General features: G+C 53.6%; 9 protein-coding genes across 9 annotated transcripts; 4 read left to right on the top strand and 5 right to left on the bottom strand.

Moving 5' to 3' along the window:
• Positions 1-582: 582 nt before the first annotated feature.
• On the bottom strand, positions 583-1,167 carry BBA_04620 (uncharacterized protein; the record flags this gene model as incomplete). The annotated part of the gene is made up of 2 exons (XM_008599717.1): positions 583-596; positions 660-1,167. 2 exons carry the CDS (start codon positions 1,165-1,167, stop codon positions 583-585), a joined length of 522 nt encoding a protein of 173 aa, XP_008597939.1.
• A 1,080-nt stretch (positions 1,168-2,247) lies between these two features.
• Positions 2,248-3,270, bottom strand: BBA_04621 (GTP-binding protein; the record flags this gene model as incomplete). Its single annotated transcript, XM_008599718.1, has 6 exons — positions 2,248-2,311; positions 2,364-2,760; positions 2,822-2,911; positions 2,975-3,024; positions 3,079-3,129; positions 3,221-3,270. 6 exons carry the CDS (start codon positions 3,268-3,270, stop codon positions 2,248-2,250), a joined length of 702 nt encoding a protein of 233 aa, XP_008597940.1.
• A 1,295-nt stretch (positions 3,271-4,565) lies between these two features.
• Positions 4,566-5,382, bottom strand: BBA_04622 (pre-mRNA-splicing factor CWC25; the record flags this gene model as incomplete). The annotated part of the gene is made up of 2 exons (XM_008599719.1): positions 4,566-4,801; positions 4,851-5,382. The coding sequence occupies 2 exons, from the start codon at positions 5,380-5,382 to the stop codon at positions 4,566-4,568; spliced, it is 768 nt and encodes a 255-aa protein (XP_008597941.1).
• Positions 5,383-5,857: 475 nt separating this feature from the next.
• Positions 5,858-6,342, bottom strand: BBA_04623 (ribosomal protein S14p/S29e; the record flags this gene model as incomplete). The annotated part of the gene is made up of 3 exons (XM_008599720.1): positions 5,858-5,920; positions 5,974-6,145; positions 6,236-6,342. 3 exons carry the CDS (start codon positions 6,340-6,342, stop codon positions 5,858-5,860), a joined length of 342 nt encoding a protein of 113 aa, XP_008597942.1.
• Positions 6,343-6,888: 546 nt separating this feature from the next.
• On the top strand, positions 6,889-9,738 carry BBA_04624 (glycoside hydrolase family 3; the record flags this gene model as incomplete). The annotated part of the gene is made up of 1 exon (XM_008599721.1): positions 6,889-9,738. The coding sequence occupies one exon, from the start codon at positions 6,889-6,891 to the stop codon at positions 9,736-9,738; it is 2,850 nt and encodes a 949-aa protein (XP_008597943.1).
• Positions 9,739-11,356: 1,618 nt separating this feature from the next.
• BBA_04625 (uncharacterized protein) lies at positions 11,357-12,241 on the top strand (the record flags this gene model as incomplete). The annotated part of the gene is made up of 1 exon (XM_008599722.1): positions 11,357-12,241. One exon carries the CDS (start codon positions 11,357-11,359, stop codon positions 12,239-12,241), a length of 885 nt encoding a protein of 294 aa, XP_008597944.1.
• A 476-nt stretch (positions 12,242-12,717) lies between these two features.
• On the bottom strand, positions 12,718-14,600 carry BBA_04626 (major facilitator superfamily transporter; the record flags this gene model as incomplete). The annotated part of the gene is made up of 2 exons (XM_008599723.1): positions 12,718-12,993; positions 13,062-14,600. The coding sequence occupies 2 exons, from the start codon at positions 14,598-14,600 to the stop codon at positions 12,718-12,720; spliced, it is 1,815 nt and encodes a 604-aa protein (XP_008597945.1).
• Positions 14,601-15,848: 1,248 nt separating this feature from the next.
• Positions 15,849-16,959, top strand: BBA_04627 (ACC deaminase; the record flags this gene model as incomplete). Its single annotated transcript, XM_008599724.1, has 2 exons — positions 15,849-16,036; positions 16,107-16,959. The coding sequence occupies 2 exons, from the start codon at positions 15,849-15,851 to the stop codon at positions 16,957-16,959; spliced, it is 1,041 nt and encodes a 346-aa protein (XP_008597946.1).
• A 2,899-nt stretch (positions 16,960-19,858) lies between these two features.
• On the top strand, positions 19,859-23,802 carry BBA_04628 (Poly(A) RNA polymerase cid11; the record flags this gene model as incomplete). Its single annotated transcript, XM_008599725.1, has 4 exons — positions 19,859-20,870; positions 20,923-20,994; positions 21,046-21,264; positions 21,317-23,802. The coding sequence occupies 4 exons, from the start codon at positions 19,859-19,861 to the stop codon at positions 23,800-23,802; spliced, it is 3,789 nt and encodes a 1,262-aa protein (XP_008597947.1).
• Between the last annotated feature and the right edge of the window lie 683 nt (positions 23,803-24,485).

Raw genomic sequence — 24,485 nt, forward strand, 5'->3', positions numbered from 1 at the left:
GCTTGGTGGCTAGCCAGTGACAACGCTTTCTTTGGTGGGTCCTCGGCGGGAGGTGTGCATTTATGGGTCACGAGCCCCCCCAATCGTCCAATGGCAGCAAGAACAGGTGGGTAGTGCCGAGAGCGGCCACCGCTTAACTTGTTGGCTAATCAGTCTTGTCATTGGCTCAGGTCATGCCATCGGAGGACAGTGAACTTCCCGTAGCAATATTCGTATATTAAATCTCGGCGAGGTGACATTTCATTCTCTGAGCTTACGAGACATCCTTAAAGGACCCGCTTTGCTCGCCCGCATATTGGCATTCAACAACTTCAGTAAAGATCAGGCCAGTATCCGTAGCTGGTCTTTCATTTCACAAGGCGCAGTCTGTCGCCCTCATCCGTTAAATCTTTTGGCTCTCATCGCAGCCGCGGCCATCGTAAACCCCTGTTCAACGGCCGCTGGCTGTGCTGTATCGAGAAGCGAGGCGGCACAACTGAGAACAAGATCAGAGATCGATTAGTGTCTCAATGAATCTTAGGTTACACGCGCGCATACCAGTACAAGACTGAGGTCTCGTGGCGGCGTCGCAAAGACGTCATTTCAAAGACCATGCCCTATCACCGCCGTTAGTTCAGCCCGCATACATTGCTTCAACCGAGACTTTTTGCAATACTCACGTCCCAGCACTTTGCCGCGCTTCGACACCTCGGCCGCGTGGTGCTGCTTAATCCTCGCGCGTCGCGCATCCGCCTCGGCCTCCTCCTCGAGCTGCCGGACGTGCTCCCGCGCCTCCCTCACCCGTCGCCTCGCCGCGTCCAGCGCCCGATCCGCCTCCTCCTCGGCCGCCTCGGCACCCATGACGTGCTCTCGCGCCCGGAGGATGCTCGGATCGAGGTCGCTGTCATTGCCGCCCATGCCCATCTTGTAGAGGCCTTTGTGCAGGAGGCTCGGGCTGCGCTGCGGCGCGTCTTCTTGCTCCGCGACGGCGACGGCGCCGTCGTCGTGGCTGCGCCGCAAGAAGCTGCCTCGCTTGCTACGCACGTCACCAGAGGACGACGCTGTCGTCGAGGTGGTCCGTGCCGGTGATGGCTCGCGGCGGCTGTGGAAGAGCCCGGGGTTCTTGAGTGCGGCCTCTGCGGCGGCTGGCTCTGTTGGGGCCGCGCGGCGTGACTGAAACAGAGGCATTTGATTCTCTACCGTAGTTCTGCTGTAATACTTGTATCAGGGTGTAGATGGCGGCCAGAGAGGCTCTCGAGTACGTATGGCAAGTTCTCGTGTGCCCTACAAATTATGACGGGCGCATGGCACGGTAATATAATACAGTGCAACACCTTCCCCTCAAATAGATTGAAGCAGAGCCTTGTTTATTCTCTGACAACTCATGGCCTGGGCTTGCCAAAACTTGGTTTCTATTGGCGAGATGGTTGGTTGATCCTGCGCCAGTGACGTCAATGCCGCCTCTTCGTGAACTCCGTCTCCTATAAGCCGCGAATCACGGCGATGGCGAGAACGCCGCTGTAGCACAAGGGAAAAAAGGAGTTTCCAGAAGCAGACGCCTGGCGCATTCTTCCGTATATCCATGTTCTTAGTTTGGCACCGATGACGTGAATCTTGAGGCCCAGAGACGCTGTTATGCGACGGCCTATTCATCCCAGCTTCACATTAGGTGTCGACCCGTGTCATTACCAGACACCACATACAACTCTTCGCGCATCACATATCTTGCTTGTTGAAAAACACGAATGGCTTATGCCCGAGTCTGCCCGCATGGCCGTGTCTCTGGGACCCGAGACATGCCGTAAATGGTCTCGCAGTCGCAATGCACATCTTGACGAATTGAACGAACATGAAAAACAACCTTATGAGTTATACAGATTGACAGTAACAAGAAAAATTGATAAAGAGACTAAATTCAACATCCCCATGACAGACTTCTAGTTTTGAGATGTAAGCCCGACATTGCTTCCCCAGATCCACACCTCTGCCCTGTATTGCCAAACAATAAGGAAAACCGCTACTCATTTCTTTCAGCGGAAAGACTTTTTGAGCATATTACATTGTGAAAGAACATGTGACGACGAATAGGTTCGGAAAACGTCTGATTTTGTATCCCAGGACCCGATTGAAATGATACGAGACTGCGCTTGCGTCAAAATGTGTACAAGAAACATAAATGCGAGGGGAATAGATTAATTCAAAAACAAAAGGGGGTGTAGAAGCGAAGACAAAAGGGAAAATTGACCGAGTTGCAAGCAAATCCAGAAACTAGGCCAAGACGTGTCGGTCGATAAAACGGCCAGTGGTGCGGGAGTCGTAACGCAGCGAGAGACTGAAACAATATGCAAGTCGAGTCGTACAATGTCAACAGCATCTCAGCTCACATAATGACACATTTGCTCTCCTCACGCTCCTTTTTGACGCTCAAGGCAACGCGGGCAGCCTCGGTGAAGGCTTCGTTTACACCACGGTTCTTCATGGCCGAGCACTCAAGATAGCGCGAGGCTCCTATGCGGCGAGCGACTTCAAGGCCCTGCTCATAAGTGATGAGAGGCTTCTTCTCACGGGGTTCAGCAACCTCGGCGGCAGGGGCGCTGGCACCGGCGGCTTCTTCCGCATCTTCTTCTTCGGTCTGCTCGCGGAGATCGCACTTGAGGGCGACAAGTACGAGCTTCACACCAGCGCAATTGTCGGCAATTTCGCCAACCCACTTGGACTCGACGTTTTCCAGCGAATCCTTGCTGTCGACCGAATAGCAGAGCATGATAAGATCGGTGTCATCTGCAAAGGTGTGTTAGAACCTAAGTGGCGGCAGCAAACTAGCCCGAGCAATGTCGCATACCGTACGAGAGAGACCGTAGCCGGTCGAATTCTTCTTGGCCAGCAGTGTCCCACAGTGACAGCTCAATGTGGACGCTGTCGACAAAGATGTCTAGTCATGTGCATTAGCCAAGTACTCATCCGAGGAAATGCTCTGCATTTGCGTATCTCGTACCATGGACATAATTTTCGAAAACGGTAGGTTCGTAGACGGTAGGGAAGTAGCTACAGTGTTGTCAATGGGGGTCCGGCAGCTATCGTGAGGCATTCGCTGCATACCCTCTCGTGAAGACGTTCAACAATGAAGTCTTACCGCAAGCACCATCACCCCTATAATTCACCGTCGTTAGCAGAGATGCGGTTGGTGTAAGCACCCGTTCTTCGAGGCGACGGGCAGCTCGGGCCAGCAACGGGTACGCACAGTAGCACCAGCTTGCGCTGGACATTTTTCGATCCTCCGCAAAGGGGCATGTTGTCAGTCGCGGGATAAACGATACGGTCGTCGGAAAATTATCGCAGGCCGTTAAGCCAACCAATGTGGTTCTCGTGTCCTGAGACTCTGTTTTCGAGGCTGCAGTATTTGGGATTTGCGAGCGTAGTGCCTCCGGATGGGAGACAGCAATGTCGAGGGTGCCGTTCGTTACAGAGCCAGACGCAATGAAAATGCAGCGCCAAGTGAATATAATATGAGGAGAGAATGGTATGCAGTGGTGGTGTTGAGAGTAGGTGGCCGTTTAGGTAGCGTGCGAGGATGAAGAGGAGAAGCGGGCAAGGCAATAATAGAGAGTGCAAGGTTGAGGCCAAGAAAGAGTCGAGGGCGCGCGAGGTGGAGGATTGATAGTGGAGGCCTGGGAGATGATCGCAGGCCAGGCTCAACCTTGTACTGCGTCAAGGGGGCCACTGTTGCCATTCCACTCACCCAAACTGCGCGACCGACTCGTAACTTTAGTTCATTACTTAGTAGATGGTGCCCACTTGGGCGCCGCGAGGCGTCGCAAGCCACCATAATTCATGCCATCAACAAAACCCTCATTGCAAGGAAAGGGCTTATATTATGCGAAAACGGCTTCTAGACCTATACATTGTAATCTTGCTCCCATGTGCAGTCAAATGGGAAGCCTCATTCGAGGCCAAACATTTGTGTCTGGCTCAACCATTACCTTTTCGACACGTCAATGCTTCTGGGCTACTGTCAACCTTGCAAATTACCCCATATAATGCGCTGGTGGTCCTGATGAATGTTCAAGACATGATGAATTTACAAGTGCTACAAAGTCTCGAGATGCTAATGCGTGGTATAAAACGATCCTCTCCGCCTCAATCATCATCTCTCTGGTATCCATGCCTGTTGCGCCCCATTCTGGCTCCGAGGTCCATATCTCCGGCTTGCCGATGTAGACCGTTCGTAAAGGCTCTATCTCCATTGCGCTCCCGTGCACTATCGTCCGCAGCTCGTGCGAGGCGCTCTCTCTCTTCAATCGCGGCCAGCCGTTCGCTGCGATCCTGATCCAGGTTGCTTGCAGCGCTCTGCATAGCTGCGAGCTTGCGTGCCTTTTCCTCCTCCCGATCCCGCTCGACGTCGTCATTGTTGTTCTGTCGTCCATTGCGGTATCCATCACGTCTACTCCCATTGCCATTCCATCTTCTATCGCCAGTCTGGCGGTATTGAGACCGATCTCCTCTCCTGTCATTTGAGTCGCGGTTGCGAGATCTATCGCCTTCGAAAGATCTACGCCGCGAGTGTCTGGCATCTGTATCACGCTCTCTTAGAGGTGATCTGTCGTATCTGCGCGAATCGTCTCTTGCGCTATGTCGTCTGTCTCTGGAATCGTTCCGATGGCGTCGAGAGCTCGGTTCTTCAGAATCATCTCTCCAACCTCGGGAGCCTCTGCCATCATCACGGGAATCAGAACGACGCCGGTGTGGACTTCGAGATCGCGAGAGTGAACGACGTCGGGATTTGTGTGAGCGATCGTGACCGCGATGTCTGTCTCCGTCGCGACTATGGTGGCGGTGCCGTCGTTTATGTCTGTCTTCGCGGTGTCTGCTACCATTCTTCTTGTCGCCGTCGTCCGTCTTGCCCATTGCGGCCAACAATTGCTTGCGGCGAACAGGATCGTTCATCATGGCTTCGTAGGCAGCCTGCTCCTGGCGCTTGATTGCCAGCAAAGGGTCGTCTCGAATCTTGGCTGCTGTGTCTCTAGCGCTGTTTGCATTCTGCAGCGCCATGAAACTCTCCTGTCCGGCATTCTTTTCCAGCTTCTCGTGATCGTTGCCCTTGATCAAGTTATCGATTCGGCGCTTCCCAAGCAGGTACGCTTCCATTTCCTCAGTTGTGCCGGCCTGACCGTCAGTAGGTCCTTGGTACATCCAGTCGACTCTGTCGATCCTCTTTTTTCCTCCCGCCGCCTCTAGCTGCCGTTGCAGCTCTTCCTTGGCGCGCTCTTCTTTGATTTCATCGATGCGCTGCTGCGTGCGCTTGCGCTCGGCGAGCGCCTTCTGCTCTTCATCGTAAACGGCCGCTTGGTTACGCCGAAGCGTTGGGTGGAACGACTTTTTCAAGTTGAGATCACCACCACCCATTTTTGCGATATGCGGGATGCTGAATGTAGAGAAAAGTATGCGCAGGACCAAGCTGAAGGCAGCACCAACAGTGGCGATAAAATCGAGGCTGGCTCTCGCACTAGCGCGGCAGCCTGTAGGTCCCCACAATTCTACAATATAGACTGAGTCGCGAGGCTCAGTCGGCGAATAAAACACGTGCGCTGCTCTGTCCAGCTTACGGCTTGTAAGAAACATCAAAGCAAGTTATCTAATTCTCGGTCTCTTGTACAGTGCTCTGAATGGAGACCTTCTGTTTCTGAGAGTTTACTGTGCCGCTCTATAAGGTCTGCCATGGCATTGATATTGAGCGACGGTGACTGAGTTGATTCAATAATTTCTGCTATAATTTCTGGATATTCGTACAAGAGCTTTCACCTCGATGGGATCGGCTCACATGCTTTTGATCGTAATATACAAACGGCAAATCGGCTCTATTCGAGGGTTACGACCGGAATTACCAGCTTGCTCGCTTCACGCCGGGAATGTTTCCAGCCATAGCCTGCACTCTGAATTGATACTGTCTCTAGTCAGAGTTTGAACAAATCTGATGGAACAGTTTCTTGGGCTTACTCTGCTCATTTTAAAGTCGCTCAGGATACCACGGCCCTGACCGCCCATGATACAGCGGTTGCGAATTTGTGTCGGTCGGGTATAGCAGTGCATCTGCGCAAGCTGCAATTGAGCCTCCGCGCGGACTCGGGCCGGGAGAGTAGTATTTCGTATCATGTATCGAAGCGCTTGTCTATCATGGTCCTTTGTTAGATTCTGCTTTCTTGTGGCGTCGCAATTTGCGCATGACTGTCGCCGTGCTAATAAGGGAACTCGTGCGTACCGCTCAGGCTCGAATTGCTCGAAGGCTTTTCGCTTGGTGTGATCGCGAATCGTTCGGATGTTGTAGAAGCATCCTATATCGAGTTTCTTCGCGCGAAATATGGACATCTTGGCGGTATCGTGATGTTTGACAGGCAGAAGGATCCGGAGCAGGCTTAAGGCCTGTGAAAGGATATCGCCGTAGGGGAGAAACTCCACAGTTTAGCCGACCGCATGTATTAGTGCTGTGTGTGCTCAGGTGCCGAGGTCGCGACCAATCGCGTTGGACGAGAAAAGAGGAAAGAAATCCGTCATGTAAAAGAAGAGATATGCAAAAGAAGGAGCAGTGAACATCAAGAATTTACGGAAATGAGTTTCGATCAAAAAACTAAGTTCTCTACCATCTCTGTGCCGTCACCTACAGAGTCACTGGCACTGCTGTGGAGACCACTCTAGATCAAAGTTTCTGGTAACTAGTGCTCTGACAATACGCCCCGTTCCTTGATCTCCTTAATCTGATTCAGCAGTACTTTGACAATTGAGAGGAGTGCCAGTCTCTTTGGCCCTCTTATCACCTATGTGTTGGAAATAATTCTGAGCCACGTTGGACAGCTGCAGCACATATTGACGTAGCCTCAGCTCAGGAGCCTCCACCTCAGAGGCCCGACCCGAGCCATGGCTTCTGCGGCGAAGCTGAATGATGATGCCATTCCCCAAGATAAGGCTAGTCATGAAACTTCAGATGATTCTGGAGACTCCGATATTGAGTTGGACGAATTGAGAGATGAAATTGATGCGGATTTGCTTCCCGGCACACGTCACGGCTCGTCGAAGCAAAAGCGTCATGGCACGGATCCTTCGGATCACTTCCTAGCACGGATACTCGCCTGGCGCTTACGGAAAAGAACCATTATTGTTACCGCGATACTCATCGGTCTTGTGGTGTTTGGTGCCTTGTTCGGCTGGGGAAAATACACACAAACACCCCCAGAGGGCCAATCGCCCCCGTGGTATCCCTCTCCAAGAGGCGGCACTGTTTCCCAATGGACCGAGAGCTATGACAAGGCTGCCAAGATGGTCAAAAATATGACGCTGGCAGAGAAGGTTAACATTACTACGGGCACTGGATGGGCTATGGGACTCGCGGTCGGGAACACAGGACCGGCCATCTACGCTGGTTTCCCTTCTTTGGCGTTGCAGGATGGTCCCTTGGGCATCAGGTTTGCCGACAATGCTACTGCATTTCCCGCCGGGATTACAGTTGGCGCCACCTGGAATAAGGAACTCATGTACCAGCGTGGCCAAGCTCACGGGAAGGAAGCACGAGGCAAGGGCATCAATGTTCTGCTCGGTCCTTCAGTTGGTCCACTGGGGCGCATGCCTGCCGGTGGCCGCAACTGGGAAGGATTCGGGCCTGATCCGTATCTACAGGGTATCGCGGCAGCCGAGACGATTCGTGGTATCCAAGGCGAAGGGGTCATGGCTACCATCAAGCATTTCGTGGCAAATGAGCAGGAACACTTCCGTCAACCTTGGGCCTGGGGCCTACCACATGCGCTTTCATCCAACATAGATGATAGAGCAATGCATGAGCTCTATGCTTGGCCCTTTGCCGATGCTGTCAAAGCCGGCGTCGCCAGCGTCATGTGCTCCTATAACATGGTCAACAATTCTTACGCATGTGGTAATTCCAAATTACTCAACGGAATCCTCAAGGATGAGCTTGGATTCCAAGGATTCGTCATGTCTGATTGGCTTGCGCAACAATCTGGCGTCGCAAGCGCACTCGCCGGACTCGACATGTCAATGCCAGGTGATGGATTAGGCTGGACGGATGGCAAATCCCTTTGGGGTCCTCATCTATCACGCGCTGTTTTGAATGGCTCTCTACCGGTCTCAAGATTGGACGATATGGCTCTACGAATTGTCGCGTCGTGGTATCAACTCGGACAAGATGACACGTCCCGATTTGACGGAAAGGGTCCCAACTTTTCGTCTTGGACCAAGCATCGTATGGGATACATCAGTGACGGGAGCTCTTCTAAGCAAGATAAAGTTGAAGTCAATCAGTATGTCAATGTGCAGCAAAACCATTCCATTTTGGCAAGGCAAGTCGCAGTCGAAGGTACTGTGCTTTTGAAAAACACCGGTATCCTCCCACTGGCTCGTCATGGGCTCCGTTCGGAAACGGAGCGCAAAAGAGACGGTAAAACCAATGTTGGCATATTTGGAGATGATGCAGGACCAGGTCTTGGTCCGAACTTTTGCGCCGATCGAGGCTGTAACGAAGGAACACTAGGCTCTGGATGGGGCAGCGGAGCGGTCGAGTTTCCCTACCTGGTAACACCAGAATCTGCGCTCAGCGCAACATTTGACTCTGGTGCTGTCAATGTATCTTCTTGGTTGTTGAATAAAAAGCCACACAAAGACCTGCTCCAGGCCATGGATGTTTGCATTGTGTTTGCCAACGCTGACGGCGGCGAAGGTTATCTCAAGTGGACGTCGGTGGCAGGTGACCGAAACGATTTGTTCTTGCAAAAGGGCGGAGATGAACTCATCCTCGCTGTTGCTGAGGGATGCGGGGGAGGCAAGGGCAAAACGATTGTCGTCGTCCACGCCGTAGGGCCTGTCGTCATGGAGCGCTGGATTGACCATTCCGGGATTGGAGCTGTCCTCGCTGCAAACCTCCCAGGACAGGAAAGCGGGAATGCCATTTCGACGATCATTTTTGGAGATGTCTCGCCAAGCGGCAAACTCCCCTATACTATTGGGAAATCTCTGGATGATTACGGCTCCGGGGCCAAAGTCATGTATACCCCAAATAGCCTTGTCCCGCAGCAAGATTTTACGGAAGGGCTGTATGTTGACTATCGTCATTTCGACAAGCACAACATCAAGCCGCGTTTCGAGTTTGGCTTCGGACTATCTTACACGACTTTTAATTACAGCAATCTGCAGATTACAGAAGTCAAGGCAAAGTCAAAACTGGCTGGGGACCGACCTGCCGACGGAGCGACTCCACCGGAGTTGGACGACAAAATTCCAGATATCAGCGAAGCAATCTTTCCTGCCGAAATCCGCCAGCTCAAAAAATACATTTACCCATATATTAAATCGGAATCGGAGATTAAGCCAGGTGACTATCCCTACCCCGATGGGTACGAGGTCGAGCAGCGTCCCTCGGCCGCCGGGGGTGGAGAAGGCGGCCATCCGGATCTCTGGGAGACGCACGTCACAGTACAAGCTGATGTTGGCAACGATGGAGCTGTTGAAGGAAAGGTTGTGCCTCAACTCTACCTGTCATTCCCTGATACGAAAGGAGTGGACTTTCCCGTCCGTGTTCTTCGTGGATTCGAAAAAGTCTCGTTGACACCAGGAGAGACGCAAACCGTCCGTTTCAACTTGACAAGAAGGGACTTGAGCTACTGGGATACGACACTTCAAAACTGGGTCATGCCTGAGGGCACATTCTCTCTTTCAGTCGGCGCCAGCTCAAGAGACATTAAGCTTTCAGGCACTTGGTGATTGTATATACTAATGTTGACGAAGAGATGAGACTGAGGCAGGATCCTCGGACGGGGGATAATGCATCATCAAGAATGAAACTTGTTCTTTTGCTTTGTTCCACGACATGGGATTCTTACACCTTCCGTATTGAGCGAGGCAGATTGGCGCTTAATATAGGGCTGCCGACGTGGCTGTGCCCGCGTTTACAAGATAGAGCCACTCGGCCTCTTTCTCACCCGGTCGGTTGCCGACCTGGCAATGCAGGGAATGTTGAAGAGGTTCGTTGCAGCTACAACTTGCATGAAACATTTGTCTGGCGCCCTCATATATGTGTGCTATTTTCTGCTGGCCTGTTACAAACTATTCTGCGCGCCGGTCGTTGGCAGTTTCTACTGCGTAGCCTTGGCTTCTTCATGCACTGCGACGCAGCAAGGCAACCCCAGCCCTGCCCCGGATTGGTCATAGGCACGCACGGCCTTGCTCAAAAAAAGAGTTGCCATCTTACACGCCGGAGAGTTTATTAAAAAGGGAAAAAAAAGCAAAACCTCGGTGGCTGAAGAAGAAGAATAGAGATGGTCTGGTTCTATTTTGATGACTTCTGCAAGCCATTTCGTCAACAAAAAGGTGGCTGGCGGTCCGGCGCTTAAGCACAGCAGCCAACTGCATGTCGCGGGAGGAGGGGGGGGAGGAGGATGAGGCTGACCACTCACTGCCACGAGAAACGGGACAGAAATAGAAACAAGGCGTATGCACGACCCCGGCTAGCGCATTTTGGAAGCACACCAGGAAACAGCTTTTTCTTCGGCCGCAGGGAGTCAGCGTATGTGTGTGTGTGTGTGTGTGTGTGTGTGTAAGTGGGCGCCGGCAACGTCGAATCAGGCCCCGTCGAGGGAAATTCGCCGACAAAGCATAACGTTATAACTAGATGGGATGGAAACCTTATTTTGAAAAGGTGCCATCGTTTGGATGCAAGATATATAGCTTTGCGGCTCAAAATCCTCCAGACTTGGGTGGTGGCGTTGCTTCATTGTCATTACTCTCTGCACATTACGGCTCCCCAAGCAATTGCCAAAACTCTCTTGTCCGACATTGTCGGGAAAAAAGCTCTTGTTGACATTAGGAGAGATTACTTTGCTGAAACGGGCAGGCTTGCCAGCCAAAGTCTCATCGAGGCTCCCACGCCCCAGGGAAAAAAACAGGCGCAACTGCCCAACTCCAATGCGGTTCTCACTCCTGCCGGCGCTAGCACAGGGCTGACTTACACCACGACTCCGCCACGAGAAACCGTTTGGTGAGATAGCTTTTAACTACTACCAATGGGACGGGCCTTCTAGGCCAAGGATTCTTCATCAAGGTGGGTTTCTTTTTTTTCTTCTCTGGTCAGATCTTATATGTTGCACCCCGTTGCTTATTATTCCGGTAGCACGCTTTTCTCGCGGACCTCACTGTACCCGTGTGCAGCATACACCTCGTTGTAACAGGTCCCGAGGCTCAAATGGCAAGTTGATGCCTCTTTGGGACATTTTACATTGAGGGGTACTTGCTGGTGTTGGGATTTATATATAAAGCAGAGAAAAACATCAGCACCAGTCCCCCCCAGGTCTGAAGAAGTCGACTTTGGGCCAAGCCATGAGCCATGAACGTACAACAACGTACTCGGAAACTGTCCACATCTCATCACCAACAACTCGCACGCACCGCTCGACAGCGAGCGACGGCGATGCTGCTACAAGCCGCGTACCCCATATCGTCTGGAGCTATGCCGTCTTATCAAGATCCCTTTGCGCACTACAACGTCAACTCGCCAGCCATGTCTACCGGAAGCAACAGCCACCAGCACAATCACTATACCCCCTCGACGTCGAGCGACCCCAATATCGTCCCCCCGGGCCCGTCGCTTGCTCCTCCTCTTCCTCCTCCTCCTCCACCACCACCACCACCACCTTCTCCTCCCTCTCCTCCTGTCCTCACACTCTTCGACGTCGCCTGCCCGCCGCCGCCGCCGCCCCCTCACCGCAGCCCCTCGCCGCGCACCATCCGGCACCTCCTCGACACGCTCACGCACCAGCGCGTCGACACCATGACGGAGCTGTGCCGGATCGAGCGCGCGGCCGCCGCCTGCGCGCACCCCGACGACGCGCGCGCCTTCCAGGGCCCCATGACGCGCGCCTGGGTGCGCTACGTCGTCGGCCGTCGGCTGCTCGTCGAGCTGCGCGGCCTGACCCCGGGCTTCCCCGTCTGCGCCGAGCTCGTCGACGAGGCCCACCGCCGCGTGCGCGCCGACCCCGCGAGCAACCGCTCCTGGAACCTCGCTTGGCTGTGCCTCGTGCGCATCCGCGACGATAACCTCGTCGCCGCCTACGCCGTCGCCGAGGCCTCCAAGCCCTGCATGTGGGGGGGAGGGTGGCTGCCTCCGAGCGACGACGACGTCTTGAGGCTGAGCGCCTGCTTTGAGCGCGAGTGGACGCTGGCGGTCGCCATTTTGCTGAGGCACTGGCCCGTGGCACCGGCGTGGTATTGAGAGGGCGGCGAGGAAAAGTGTTTCCTTTTATTTTGGGCGTTGACTGCAAGATAGGTGGGCTGGTTATGGATATGATGGTCTTGATTCTTATTCGGTGTGCTTGTTTTTTTTTTTTTTTTTTTGTTATTGCTTATTTGATTCGCTTGGTGGTTGTATATGCATCAAAGATGGCGGAGTCTCGGGAAAGTATCGCAATCAAATAGATGGGACGGACATAGACAATCATGACGGATGGAGCCAAAGTTCAAAGAACTGCATGCACCATTATATCATGTATAGGTGATTTTTGATATTCTAGAGCAACATCGTTTAGTAAACGCCTTTTGCTCCCGTGAAAGCGCCGTGCGTGAACCATGCACCTAATAAAGACATTACGCAACTCCCGATTCGATAGCCTCGTAACGATTCGAAAAAAGCCAGGAAATTCGCTTAACTTCTTTTGTATTGTGTGTATGTGTGTCGTGATGGATACAAAACTATGCTTCGCTTTCTGGAGAGGAGCCATGCTCTTCTTCCCAGTCCTCACTCTCCAGACCGTCGCCGCGGATAAACAGCGCAGCGACAAAACCGATAAAGGCCAGACCACCAAAGACGGTCCATGCGAGTGCCTCGCCCTTGGGTCGGATGCGCACGGAAATGGTAAACAGTCCACCAGACACAATAGGGCCGACACTACGTCCCAGCGCCGAGAGCGTCTGCGCGAGGCCGTTGAGGGTGCCGAGGCTGGCATGTGAAGGTGCCGAGTTGGTAATCTGTGCAAGGTGTTAGATATTGTTTCTAGTAGCTTCGTTCAAGGAGAAAGAAAAAGTAATTTTCTTACCAGCAGCATGACGCTCGAGAGGCCACCGACGGAGCAAATGTTTTTGAAAATGAGCACGATGCAGAGCTCAATGTACAGCCACAGCTTGCCGCTCCCAATCCCAAAGAGGGGCTCGTCATCGGCGTATCCTACCCAGGGAATCAAGAGCATGCTGATTGCAAGGCCGAGCAGCGCGTAACGATACGTACCCAAGCTTCCAATCTTTTCTCGCAGTCGCCCGTAGACGAATGCTTGGAATGCTATGGTCGTGACGCCCGCGGCACTGAGGAACGCGCCGATTTTCCCCGGTTTGAGCTCGCGGCCAGTCGGAGCCGGGGCCGCCGCAAAGACTGGGTACAGCGAGTTGAAGCTAATGTTGGAGAGTTGGAAGACGAGGTAGGTGCTAAGGAGCAGCAGCGTGATGGGGTTGAATATTTCCTTCCAGATGCCCTGTTTCGAGTAACCTGGCTTGTTAGCGTCATAGCCGTTCAAGCCATCGACTTCGGTTTCATCCTCGGACGAAGAGTCAGAGGCAAGAAGAGGCTGCTGCTGCTGGCCGCAAGGCCACCGCGTGCTCCACGAATTGCGCCGGTTCGTCTCGGCCTTGCTACCCAGCTTCTTGTACCAGCTCGTGAGCCTGCGCAGCCACTGGGGCTTGCCGGGCCCGCGGCTGTCCTTGTCCAGCGTCTCCTCAAACCACAGCAGCACGGCGAGGAAGCCGGTGGCGAGCATCACCGCGCTCACCAGGTTCGGCGCGAGGTAAGGGTACGTGTCCGGAGTCAGACGGCCGACGAGGAAGCCGCCGACAGCCGGGCCGGTGATGCTGCCGAGGGAGTAGATGATGGGGAGGTAGGCAAACGCCTGGCTCTGGTTGGAGCGGTCCGTGACCTCGCCGAGCACGGTGGGCACGCAGGCGGCGTTGCCGTTGAGCAGGCCCATGAGCACCTGGACCAGGACAACCTGCCAGTAGCGCGTGCAGAGCCCAAAAACGCAGAAGCAGCCCATCAGCGCAAACGTGCCCGCGAGCAGTACCGGCTTGCGGCCAATCACGTCCGACGAGTAGCCCCAGACAAAGTTGGTCGACAGCTGCGCGAGGGCAAAGGAGCTGGCGACGACGCCGAGGTAAAATCCCGTCTTGTCGGCGTCCATGCCGGGCATCGAAGTGACCATCTCGGGCAGGTAGGGCGCAAGCGAGTTGAGCGCCGTCTGCTCGCACAGCGACAGGTACGCCAGTAGCAAGAGCTGCCGCACCGGCAGCGGCGTCTCGCCATTCTCCTCGTCGTCTTCGTCGTCATCATCGTCATCGTCGTCGCCGTGCTCGGAGCTGGCCGGCGACGACGGCAGCGAGGCGACGGAGCTCGCGCCGGACGCGGGCTCCAAGCCGGGCCTGGTGCCACTCGGCGTGCTTGGCGGCTCCGTCGGAAAAGTCTGGTACTTGTGCACGGACGAGCGGCGACCGCTTATGACGCCGGGAATCGGTGCCCCGGCGTGAAACGAGCCGGACGAGCTCGTGCGGCGCCTGAAGACGGCCGGTGGTGTGATGTGGTCTGGCTGGGGCATTCGGTACTGTGTGTGAGAGCGCCTACGACGCCCACGAAATCTGGAAAGGGCTCCTTTGTCGTCGAGCAGGAGTAAGGAAAACGAGGCGTCGCCGTTCAGCCCTCTTTCCCTTTTTTTTTCTTTTTCTTTTTTTTTTTTCCCGCTTTTTTGGCTCTGGGTTCGCTCTCTTTGTGTCTAGGTGAATTGTCGGTCGGCCAAAAAGGCACGCGACGAGCCGAGGGCAAATTGGAGCAACAAAAAGCTCGTGACTGCAGCAGCGCAGAAAGAAGATCAGACGGCGCACATGCTTGTGAGTAGATGAGTAAAAGAAATTGACGGAGACTCGTGGCGATGGCAATTGCGAAAAGGAAGAAAATATGCGCTCTGGAGGCCGGATGGTGAGTAGGAGTGAGCAGAGTGAGAGTACCAGGCCACACAAAAAAAAACGAAGTTGCAATGCCTACGTCACGGCTCTCAGGGCAAAAAACAAAAGGTTTCCCGCCCGGCCTTACCGCAAAGGGCGCTAGGCCCAGCCCGGTCGGCCAGTTCTTGTTTAGGCAGGACACGCCAGGATGGGATGACTGGAGATGCGACGAGACGGGGTTGTATGCGAACAAAGTAGAGCTGGTGTGCCTCATTCATTGCAGGATTACCTCATCAACTGAGGAGTTGGATGATTTTTCCCCCGCGCGAAGAATGGCTGGGGCTCCAAGTCATTCTTGGTGGGAGCCGCGTGTGGCTATACGAGCTACGCACATGTAATTACGTAGCACCAAAGCTTTCGAATTAATTGGCTGTTCTGCCCTGGCAATTCACATAAAAGCTTGCTGGTTTTCTCAAAGGGCGAGATGGAGCACGGTAACAAAGAATGAAAACAAGAACTAAGAGTTGGGCAATTGCGGTCTACTTACTGCAACCAACGGAACCCAAATAGTTGATAGAGAGAACCCCGCGGCCGTTGATCTAGGGATTCGTTCAGCTACCCCGTACGCTCGTGACATCAGCTAACAAATAACCCCAGACCCGCCGACTCAGTATCAAGATCCGCTCGATTTCCTCCCGATGGCTTCCAAAAAGAGCTTCCCAGCCAATTATATGGCATGCGGCCTCGTGTGAAGAGGGGATCTACGCATGTAACTGATAATGCGTGGCTGAACTACAGAGGGCGCAATTCCAAACTCTATATCAGTCGCAACAGGCTGCCCCCCTTCGTCGTCCTGCCACTTTGCTCGACACTTTCACAGCACGATTGAGAAAGAACATTTCATCATGACTACTCTTGACTTACCTGAACCATTTGCCAGTATTCCCAAGCAAGATTTTCTGTTCGGGCCCTCTCCCATCCAAGCATTGCCGCGTATATCCGCAGCACTCGGCGGCAAGGTGAACGTGTATGCAAAGCGAGAAGACTGCAATTCTGGTCTTGCATATGGCGGCAATAAAACTCGCAAGCTAGAGTATGTTGAGACTGCCCATGCACGCGCCTGGTATGAACCACTCCCGCTGAGTCGCGACACCTACGCATAGATATCTAGCGGCCGAGGCCTTGGCGCAGAACTGTGACACTCTCGTGTCCATCGGCGGCATCCAGTCCAACCATACCAGGCAGGTCTCTGCAATTGCCGCACGTCTCGGGCTCAAGGCCGCCACCGTCCAGGAACACTGGGTGGACTGGCACGACCCGGGATACGAAAAGGTCGGCAACATTCAGCTGTCACGGCTGATGGGCGCCGACGTGCGGCTGGACCCCTCGACGTTTGGAATAGAGCACAAGACAACCCTAGCCGACCTGCGGAGCGAAATCAATGCCGCCGGCGGCCGGCCATACTACATCCCGGCCGGCGCGTCCGACCACCCGCTGGGCGGGTTGGGCTTTGCCCGCTGGGCGTTTGAGGTGGAAGCGCAGGAAATGGAAATGGGCGTCTTCTTTGACACCATCATTGTCTGCGCCGTGACGGGCTCCACCATGGCCGGCATGGTGGCCGGCTTTAAGCTGTGCCAGCTGAAGCGCGGCTCGAGAGCGAGGAGGATCGTGGGCATCGACGCGTCCGGCAAGCCTCAGCAGACGTTTGATCAGGTGCTGCGCATTGCCAAGTTTACGGCAGCCAAGATTGGTCTGAGCGAGGATGATGTCACTGCGGCTGACATTGTTCTTGATGAACGATATCACGCGGGCGTATATGGCATTCCTGATGAGACGACAATAGCTGCTATCAAGTTTGGCGCTCAGACAGAGGCCTTCATCACTGACCCTGTATACGAAGGCAAAAGCCTCGCAGGCATGATGGATATGATTAGAAAGGGGGAAATCCCGACCGGCAATGTGCTTTATGCACATTTGGGAGGGCAGCTAGCGTTGAATGCCTACAGTGAGATGTAAGCAGTTGAATAATATCCTGCGTGCATTCACGATCAAGCCTGATCTGGTTTACGCTTTTCAAGGTCGACTACAGGCGTCCATAGCTCATTCAATATGTTTGTCATATTTGTCGTCGATAAGCCCCTTGTTCATTCGTATATTTGTGGCGTTGTGAGGGGCAGACCGCAGATACTGGTAGCTGTGATTAGATTTCAGTCCTGCTGCATACCACCTGCTAAGCAAGCCACTTCTCCACATGGGTTCTCATTCACAGAGTAGAGACGAGACCCCAGACATCTTATGCCCGGCAAGCAGCAGGTCCCCGTGGCAGTTGGCCCCCGAGAGATTGCAGAGCTGGCCCGTGCGACCTAGGGGAGAGCGGGAAGTTGGGCCAATTTACAGGAGATGAGCGAACGGCGGGGAGGGTGTGTCTCCGGCCGGGTTGCCAAACGCCGAACTCTGGAACATGCGGTTCCTGCAAAAATGACGACGATCAGGGCCTTCTGCGCGGCTTGGCGTGTATTTGTGTATTGTCAGAGGCACCCAGCTGGTCAAGCTTGGGGAACTCAAATCGAAAGACTGGGCGAGTCATTGTGCTAGCCCTCCACAAGACTGTGCCTTGCCGTTTTCGCCAGTGTTTGTCTATTTAGTAGGGTCACACAAGCATTATGAGGTAGGTGGGCTGACAATATGTTGAGTATTGACAAGAGCGCGACTAGAAAAAGAATAGCGAGGTGCTTCGCTTGTTGCGAAGACTTGCTGCGTCAGGCTTTGTTCGCAGCCATAGGCTGTAGCCAGGAGCGGCAACGTCTGACATCCGATCCGGGCGCCGAGATGCCAAAAGGGTCTGTTCTCGGATGGTAGAATAAAAAAAGATGGAAGCATTTAGAACATTACCAATGCGATGAGCCAAACTTGTTCCTTGCATGTATGTATTCATGCCGAGACGGCGAGCGAAGTGCAACCGGCATTTTTGACAGTGTTGCGTTGTCAAAGCGAGACGCCCAAGTGGCAGCAGTTCTCGGGCCTGTGTTGGTACTCGTCGCACTGTGTAGCCTGGCGCGGTTTATTCGGTACAAACGGCCGATATCGTGGCTTCAGGGCTTAAAGACAAAGGGAGACAAACGCGTTGTTCCACAGTGTTGGCACGGCTCGTGACTGTGCCCCACACAGTGCACCATGGCAAGTACGAACAGTGTGTGGGGGCAAGAGATAGCCCTACAAGGTGAATGAGTTGTCAACGCGGGCTGACAAGGTGGTAAGATGTAGCTGTTGGCATGCAATCTTGTTCCTCTATGCTGTTAGTTTCTAGTATTGTGCAACACCCATCGTGGGATAGGGTAATATCGTGGCAGGCTCAAGTTAGTGTGTGGTCCTTGTAATAGCGGCTTCGGTGCCGATTGTAGAAGGTGGCCACGGCCCACAGGCTTGCCTGGCAAGTACCTAGGTACCTACCTACCTATTGGCTTGAGCATTGGCAGGACGTGCGACGCCAGAGGCATCCGCTGGAGCTGAAATAGAGTCGGGCAAGAACCCGCACGCGAGACGGCGCATCGGACGATGCGCATAGGTAAAGACTGAGCTGTCTGTGCCACAGTGCGGTGCGAGAGAACGAGAGGATCGAGAATTTTTGGATCTGACTACCTTGTCAGTCCAGATGCCATCTTTCAGTAGCAAGATACGGAGTACAGCGCCCTCATTTAGCGGCCGGTGTGACTCCTTTGCGGCCAACTCACAAAGAAGAGATGTGCCTGGAAAAGCCTCATCAGTCTGCTTGTCTAAATACAAGCACAACAGTTTGCTTCCCCGAAAAACCCCGCCTGTACAGTGCGATGGCGTTCCTTTCTTCCCAGCCTGCCACTGGCCGATGCGCACCACCTGCAGGTTGCTTGCTGATGCTGATGCCGGGCCGCTTCTCTGTACCTGATTTCTCCTGATTCCTCCTGCTAGTCATTCCCCCAGTCAATAATTTATTCACTAATTCCTTTAATTCCGTTGATGACTCTCTCCGCCCTGCCTCCTCCAAGCAAGTAATACTACTCCGTAACTATAATGAACAAGTGGGCTTCTTGTGGCCTTGTGTGTGACGACTCGTGATTAGTGGAGGGTGAGTGCCAACCAAAACTAAAGTTGCACCTGTGTCGCCGCCGCCACTCTTCATTCATCGACTGACCTGAATGTGGCCCAGGTCCAGGTCCCAGTCCTAGTCCCAGTTATAACACTTGCTTCCACACTTCAACCTCTGCATCTTGAGATCCCCATGCTGGACTGGCGTTTCTGACGACTCTACCTCGACACCGCCCGCCGTCCATCCATCCAACAGCCATTTCTCTCCCGGCCATTTTTTTTCTTAGCTGGCTGCAGCGTTTATCATTTCCCAAGGTTAGCGCTCGCGTCTTGAGTCGGACATCCTTGCGCCTACCCTTCTGGGCCCCCCCGGGAAAAACCCCCTTTTGCCTGGCACGCCACAATACCCGTTCGATCTCGACTCGTCGCGCCCGTCAGCTTCTCTCTGCCTTCCAGCCGCCCATCACCAGACGCCGGGCTCGGCTCTGCTTCCAAGTCAATGATCGAGGCCGCTGTGCAGCCCTCACCTTGTCCGCCATAGCCTACAGTTATCGCTTCCTGGCCGAGTCTCGACGCCGAACCTCCCAATCACGCTTTGGCTGATTTGCCTCTGCTCGACCATTGCCACCTCGCCGCCTTTCTATACAGGAATAATCTCGCCGTCTGCGACACTACATGCTCATTAATACACGACAGCCAATCGGTCGCCATACGACTCCATTGGCACCAAGCATCGCATTTGCATCCCGCAGCCTCATTCGCTCTTTTGTGCAGCCTTGACTCATCCTTCTCGTAGCCGCTCGCCACCCGTCGCCGCTATCTGCGAAAGTTTCACCCCGGCCCTGCATTCTTCATGGACAGCCGGACGTCGACGTCCGAATCTAAACAGTCTTATTCCGCACAGGTTTGGAATACCCCGGCCGCCTCAGCATCGGCCTCCAATACCACGGCTACCGCAGATCGGTCCCAGGAGCCCTCGGCTGCGCATACAGCCCCCTTTCCGACGCACCTCGAATTTCTACCGCTTTGGATCCCTCAGCAGTCAAACATTTATCACGCCCAGCTCCTTCACTACAACAAGCTCATTTCGCCAACAAGGGGTGGTGGCCTGCAGACGCCGCCACTCCCCCCTGTAGTCACCTCGCCTACCGTCCAGGCCGCGTCCAGATCGCGTACTTCTAGTAGGGCATCGCTGAAAGAACATACGCCTGGCAAGACTACCACGTCATCGGGAAATGGGAATCGATCAAGTCAGAACTCTGACAAGAACCGTTTGGTTATAACCTCCAAAGACGCTCCGGCCAAGATGCCTGCCCGGCAAGCGGCGGAGTCGTCCAAAAATTGGGCGCAGAGGACAACCGCTCTCTCTACATCGCCTCAGGGACCAGCACATTCAAGTTCCGTTCCTTCCACGCCGCATCAGCATGCCAGACAGTTTTCTTTCGAATCCCGCGATCCTTCACCGAACGCCGGCACGAACCACTCACCCCGCTCCGCATACTCGGAAACGAACAGCACGCTTCCTTCTTTGCGCCCCTTGCCACCACGGCTCGGCGGCTGCAAGTATGAGACTGCTCAGATTAACTCTAGAAGGAGAATACCTTACTCTGTGGGCAGCGATCGCCTCGAGAAGCTCGATATGCGGACTGTGGCCCCCAAGTTGGGAGAAGATGAGGAAGGGAAATTAACCAAGGACATGAAAGAGATATATGACAAGCTGCTTCCAACAGAGCAAGTCGAGAAGAATCGAAAACGATTAGTCGAGAAACTCGAGATGCTTTTCAATGACGAATGGCCAGACCGCGATATCAAAGTCCACCTTTTTGGCTCTTCTGGCAATTTACTCTGCTCCGACTCTTCCGATGGTACGGATATTTCAACTTTCCGTGCATACTGCAGTCCACTAACGATAGCCAGTCGACATTTGCATCACCACGCCTTGGCACGAGCTTGAAGGTGTTTGTATGATTGCTGATCTGCTGGCTCGACGTAAGTGTCACTCTCAACTTGGAGAGCCTGCGTGTATCTAACCGAGTGTAGGAGGAATGGAGAAGGTCGTTTGTATTTCTGCCGCCAAAGTTCCGATCGTCAAAATCTGGGATCCTGAACTGGGTCTTGCTTGTGACATGAACGTCAACAATACAGTCGCCCTTGAAAATACTCGAATGGTTCGCACATACGTCGAAGCAGACCCTCGAGTACGAAAGTTGGCCATGATTATAAAATACTGGACAAGAAGACGTATAGTCAACGACGCGGGTGAGTCTCCGCCACCGCCAGTCCTAACCTGAAAATTGCTAACGTGGTCCAGCGTTTGGTGGTACGCTAAGTTCATATACTTGGATATGTCTGATCATTGCCTTTTTACAACTTCGCAACCCGGCTGTTCTTCCCGCTCTGCATCAACTACCATACAAGTTACCCAAACCCGATGGCTCGGTTGGCGACTTTGCCGACAACATGAAAAAGATCAAGGGTTACGGCAACAAGAATAAATCATCCGAAGCCGAGCTTCTCTTTCAGTTTTTTCGATTTTACGCACACGAATTTGATTACGATAAGCACGTCCTATCCGTGAGACTCGGTCGAATCATGACGAAATCGGATAAGAAATGGAATTACACCATGAATAACCAACTCTGTGTAGAGGAGCCTTTCAACACGTCAAGAAACCTTGGAAATACCGCCGATGAGTACTCGTTTCGCGGTCTGCATCTTGAACTACGACGAGCATTTGACCTTATCTCCCAAGGAAAGCTTCCCGAAGCTTGCGAGCAATTTGTCTTTCCCAAGGAAGAGGAGCGTGTGTGGTCTCGGCCTGCGCCTCAGCCTCGACCTGCACTGTTGCGAAGCTCATCTCAATCGCATTCGGGCCGAGGTGGCCGTGGTAATCATAGGGGAAATCGCCATAACAGCAACTTTCGCGGCGGTGGATCTAACAGACGCGCCTCGTCAAGTGTGCCGGCAACATACGATGGCAACATGTTTATTGCACCTGTCAACATGGCACAGGACTTGGCATGGTACCCAAATCCCTCATTTCCATTCCAGTATACTCAGCAAGATTTAGTCACGCATATGGCATATCAGCAGCAGCTCCATCTTTACGCCAACTCACCCGCGTTCCTGCAGCACCAGAACATGACCCAACAGCAACAGAGACTGTCTGGCAGCTCAAGCTCTGGTCAACAGTCGTCAGATCGGTCGAGGACGAATTCGTTTGATACGGCTCCTACATCGGCTCCCATCCGACCTGAAATATATGCCATGTACAACATGGGTCTGGGCCATACGTTCTACCAGCCTGTTGCACAGGGTTATGGCACATATCCTTCGTCACCAGTGACTGCAAGCCATTCAACGCAAGACTTTAGGCGCTCTTTGCATAGATCAGCCACTGCGGACGCTGGCAGTGCTTCCAGCAGCTCATTGCGATCCCAGTCGCAGCCCGCATCTCGGTCACAAGCCCAAGCCGCGTCTCAATTGCCTGCATCTTATAGCATGATGGCACAAACAGCCGCAAGCCCGTCGTACTATACGAGTCCAAACGGTGTACCGATTCCGAGCTTCATTTCCGATGACACGGATTTTGACGAGACTCCCAAAGCTTCAACAGAGTCCCCGACATCAGATGATGCTCAATCTGGCGGCTTCTTCATGGCTAGAAGCACCAGCCCGACTAAGCGGCGCCCAGAGCAGCAGACATCCCAAGCAGGTATTGCCTTTGGCGATTTGGCGTCTACAGGCACTGGTCAGCGCAGACCTTCGATAGAGCCACTGACGCAATCGCTCCTCGACAGAAGGATGAAAAAGGCTTCGCGGTCGCCCTCTCCCCTCGGTCATGCACGGGCGCACTCTGTTGATACATCAACTGCGCCGCTCCCTTCGACGCCCTTTTCCGGAAACCAGAGCAAGGACAACTCGCGGCCGCTTGTTGTCAACGGATCGAGTGGCAAGGCAGCGAACTACAATGCTCCTGCGTTTGTGCCCAATCAAGAATTTGCATCTCCGATAGGTCTAGGCTTTGAAAACGCGCTGCAGATCCAACCACCTGTGATGACGATGCCCATTGCGCCCCACCCCGCCAGCGAAGGATTGATGGGCACTGTTCAGATGAATCCTTTGCAGGATTTCTCCCCGGTTGTTGTCAACGGGTTGGGCAAACCGCCGGGTCTGCCACCAGCAGACGACACCTCGTTCAGAGAGAGAATCGCGTCGATGCATCCGTACTACCCAGGGTTCGCTGGCCTGCCGCAGGACGGCAAGCTGCATGCCCAAGGAATGAATGTGAATGCGATAGCTGGAGGAAAAGGCTCGGCATCGGGGCGACAGCGATTGTCATCGAAAAACACCTCGAGCGGGCTTATTGCGCCCTTGGACTTGGCTACAGGAGAGAATCGTCTGAACAAGGCCTCGGTGGTAGATATGGCACATCTATCACCGGTTTACGAAACTCGAACACCATCTCCGACGATGCACAGAAAAAACGACAGTGGCTCTGCGCATGGGATGCCGTTGCGACCGAAGCAGGGTAGCGGAAGCGAGGCGAAGAAATCTCCAGCGACGGAGAAGCATGCGGCCGGCCAGGACAGCCAGAAAGGCAAAACCCAGAAGGCAAATGCGCCGGCGCAGAGATGCAATCCACCAAGGGAAAATGGACACGTTCGTTGTGCAAAAAGCGAAAGCGACGGTAGCTGGCAAAAAGCCGGGCGGCGGAAGAAGGCGCCAAGTGGTTTGAATGCGTCAAGCCATGGTGAGCAACCGCCCAAGCATGAGTCGGAACGAAAAGGCGGGTGATTGCGAGAAGCCGGCATGTCAGATTTGATATGATGGTAATGCATTGTCTTTGGTAACTGTTGATGGCCGCTGATGCCGCCGACAAAGCTTTCCTTATTTACATGAGCTTGATGAGGTGCCGAACTTTGATGCGAAAATTGGACATTGTTTTGATATCTTTTACTTTTGTGGAATGGAGTTGCGAAGACTTTGTATTTGACAGGATTACCATGGCATCAACTTTGCACATACGAGAGTCGCAGGGAGGCCAAGGAGACTATATATCAAGGAAGGAGGTAGACTAGGCAAAGGAACTGGCGCTCAGTTATATGGAGGCAGGCGTTTGGTATTGAAATCCTCTTTTGTGAAGAAGATGAGCAAGCGAAGGAGAAGGTACACGCACCTGAACTAGGGGGACTCGAGCGAACAAGAGGGTATACGTGCCGAGTGCGAAGCGGTATAGAGGGATATTTGCAGAAAAGAAGGGCACCATAGTAGAGATATGAAGTAACAGGAACACGAAACATTGATCCAAAACAACCCGTGCCAAGTAGGATGAGTATGCGTGATGCTTGGCTCCGTAGATGCGAGGCTGTAAATCATGGAAGCCAAAGAGGCGGCCTAGTAAATGGTGGGGGGCGAAGTTGGTGGATGGGGAAACGGGCTGCAGGCTGCAATTTTCAGACGCAGCCCTAGCTAGTAAG

Source organism: Beauveria bassiana (assembly GCF_000280675.1).
Source record: "Beauveria bassiana ARSEF 2860 unplaced genomic scaffold BBA_S00010, whole genome shotgun sequence".
Taxonomy (NCBI): domain Eukaryota; kingdom Fungi; phylum Ascomycota; class Sordariomycetes; order Hypocreales; family Cordycipitaceae; genus Beauveria; species Beauveria bassiana.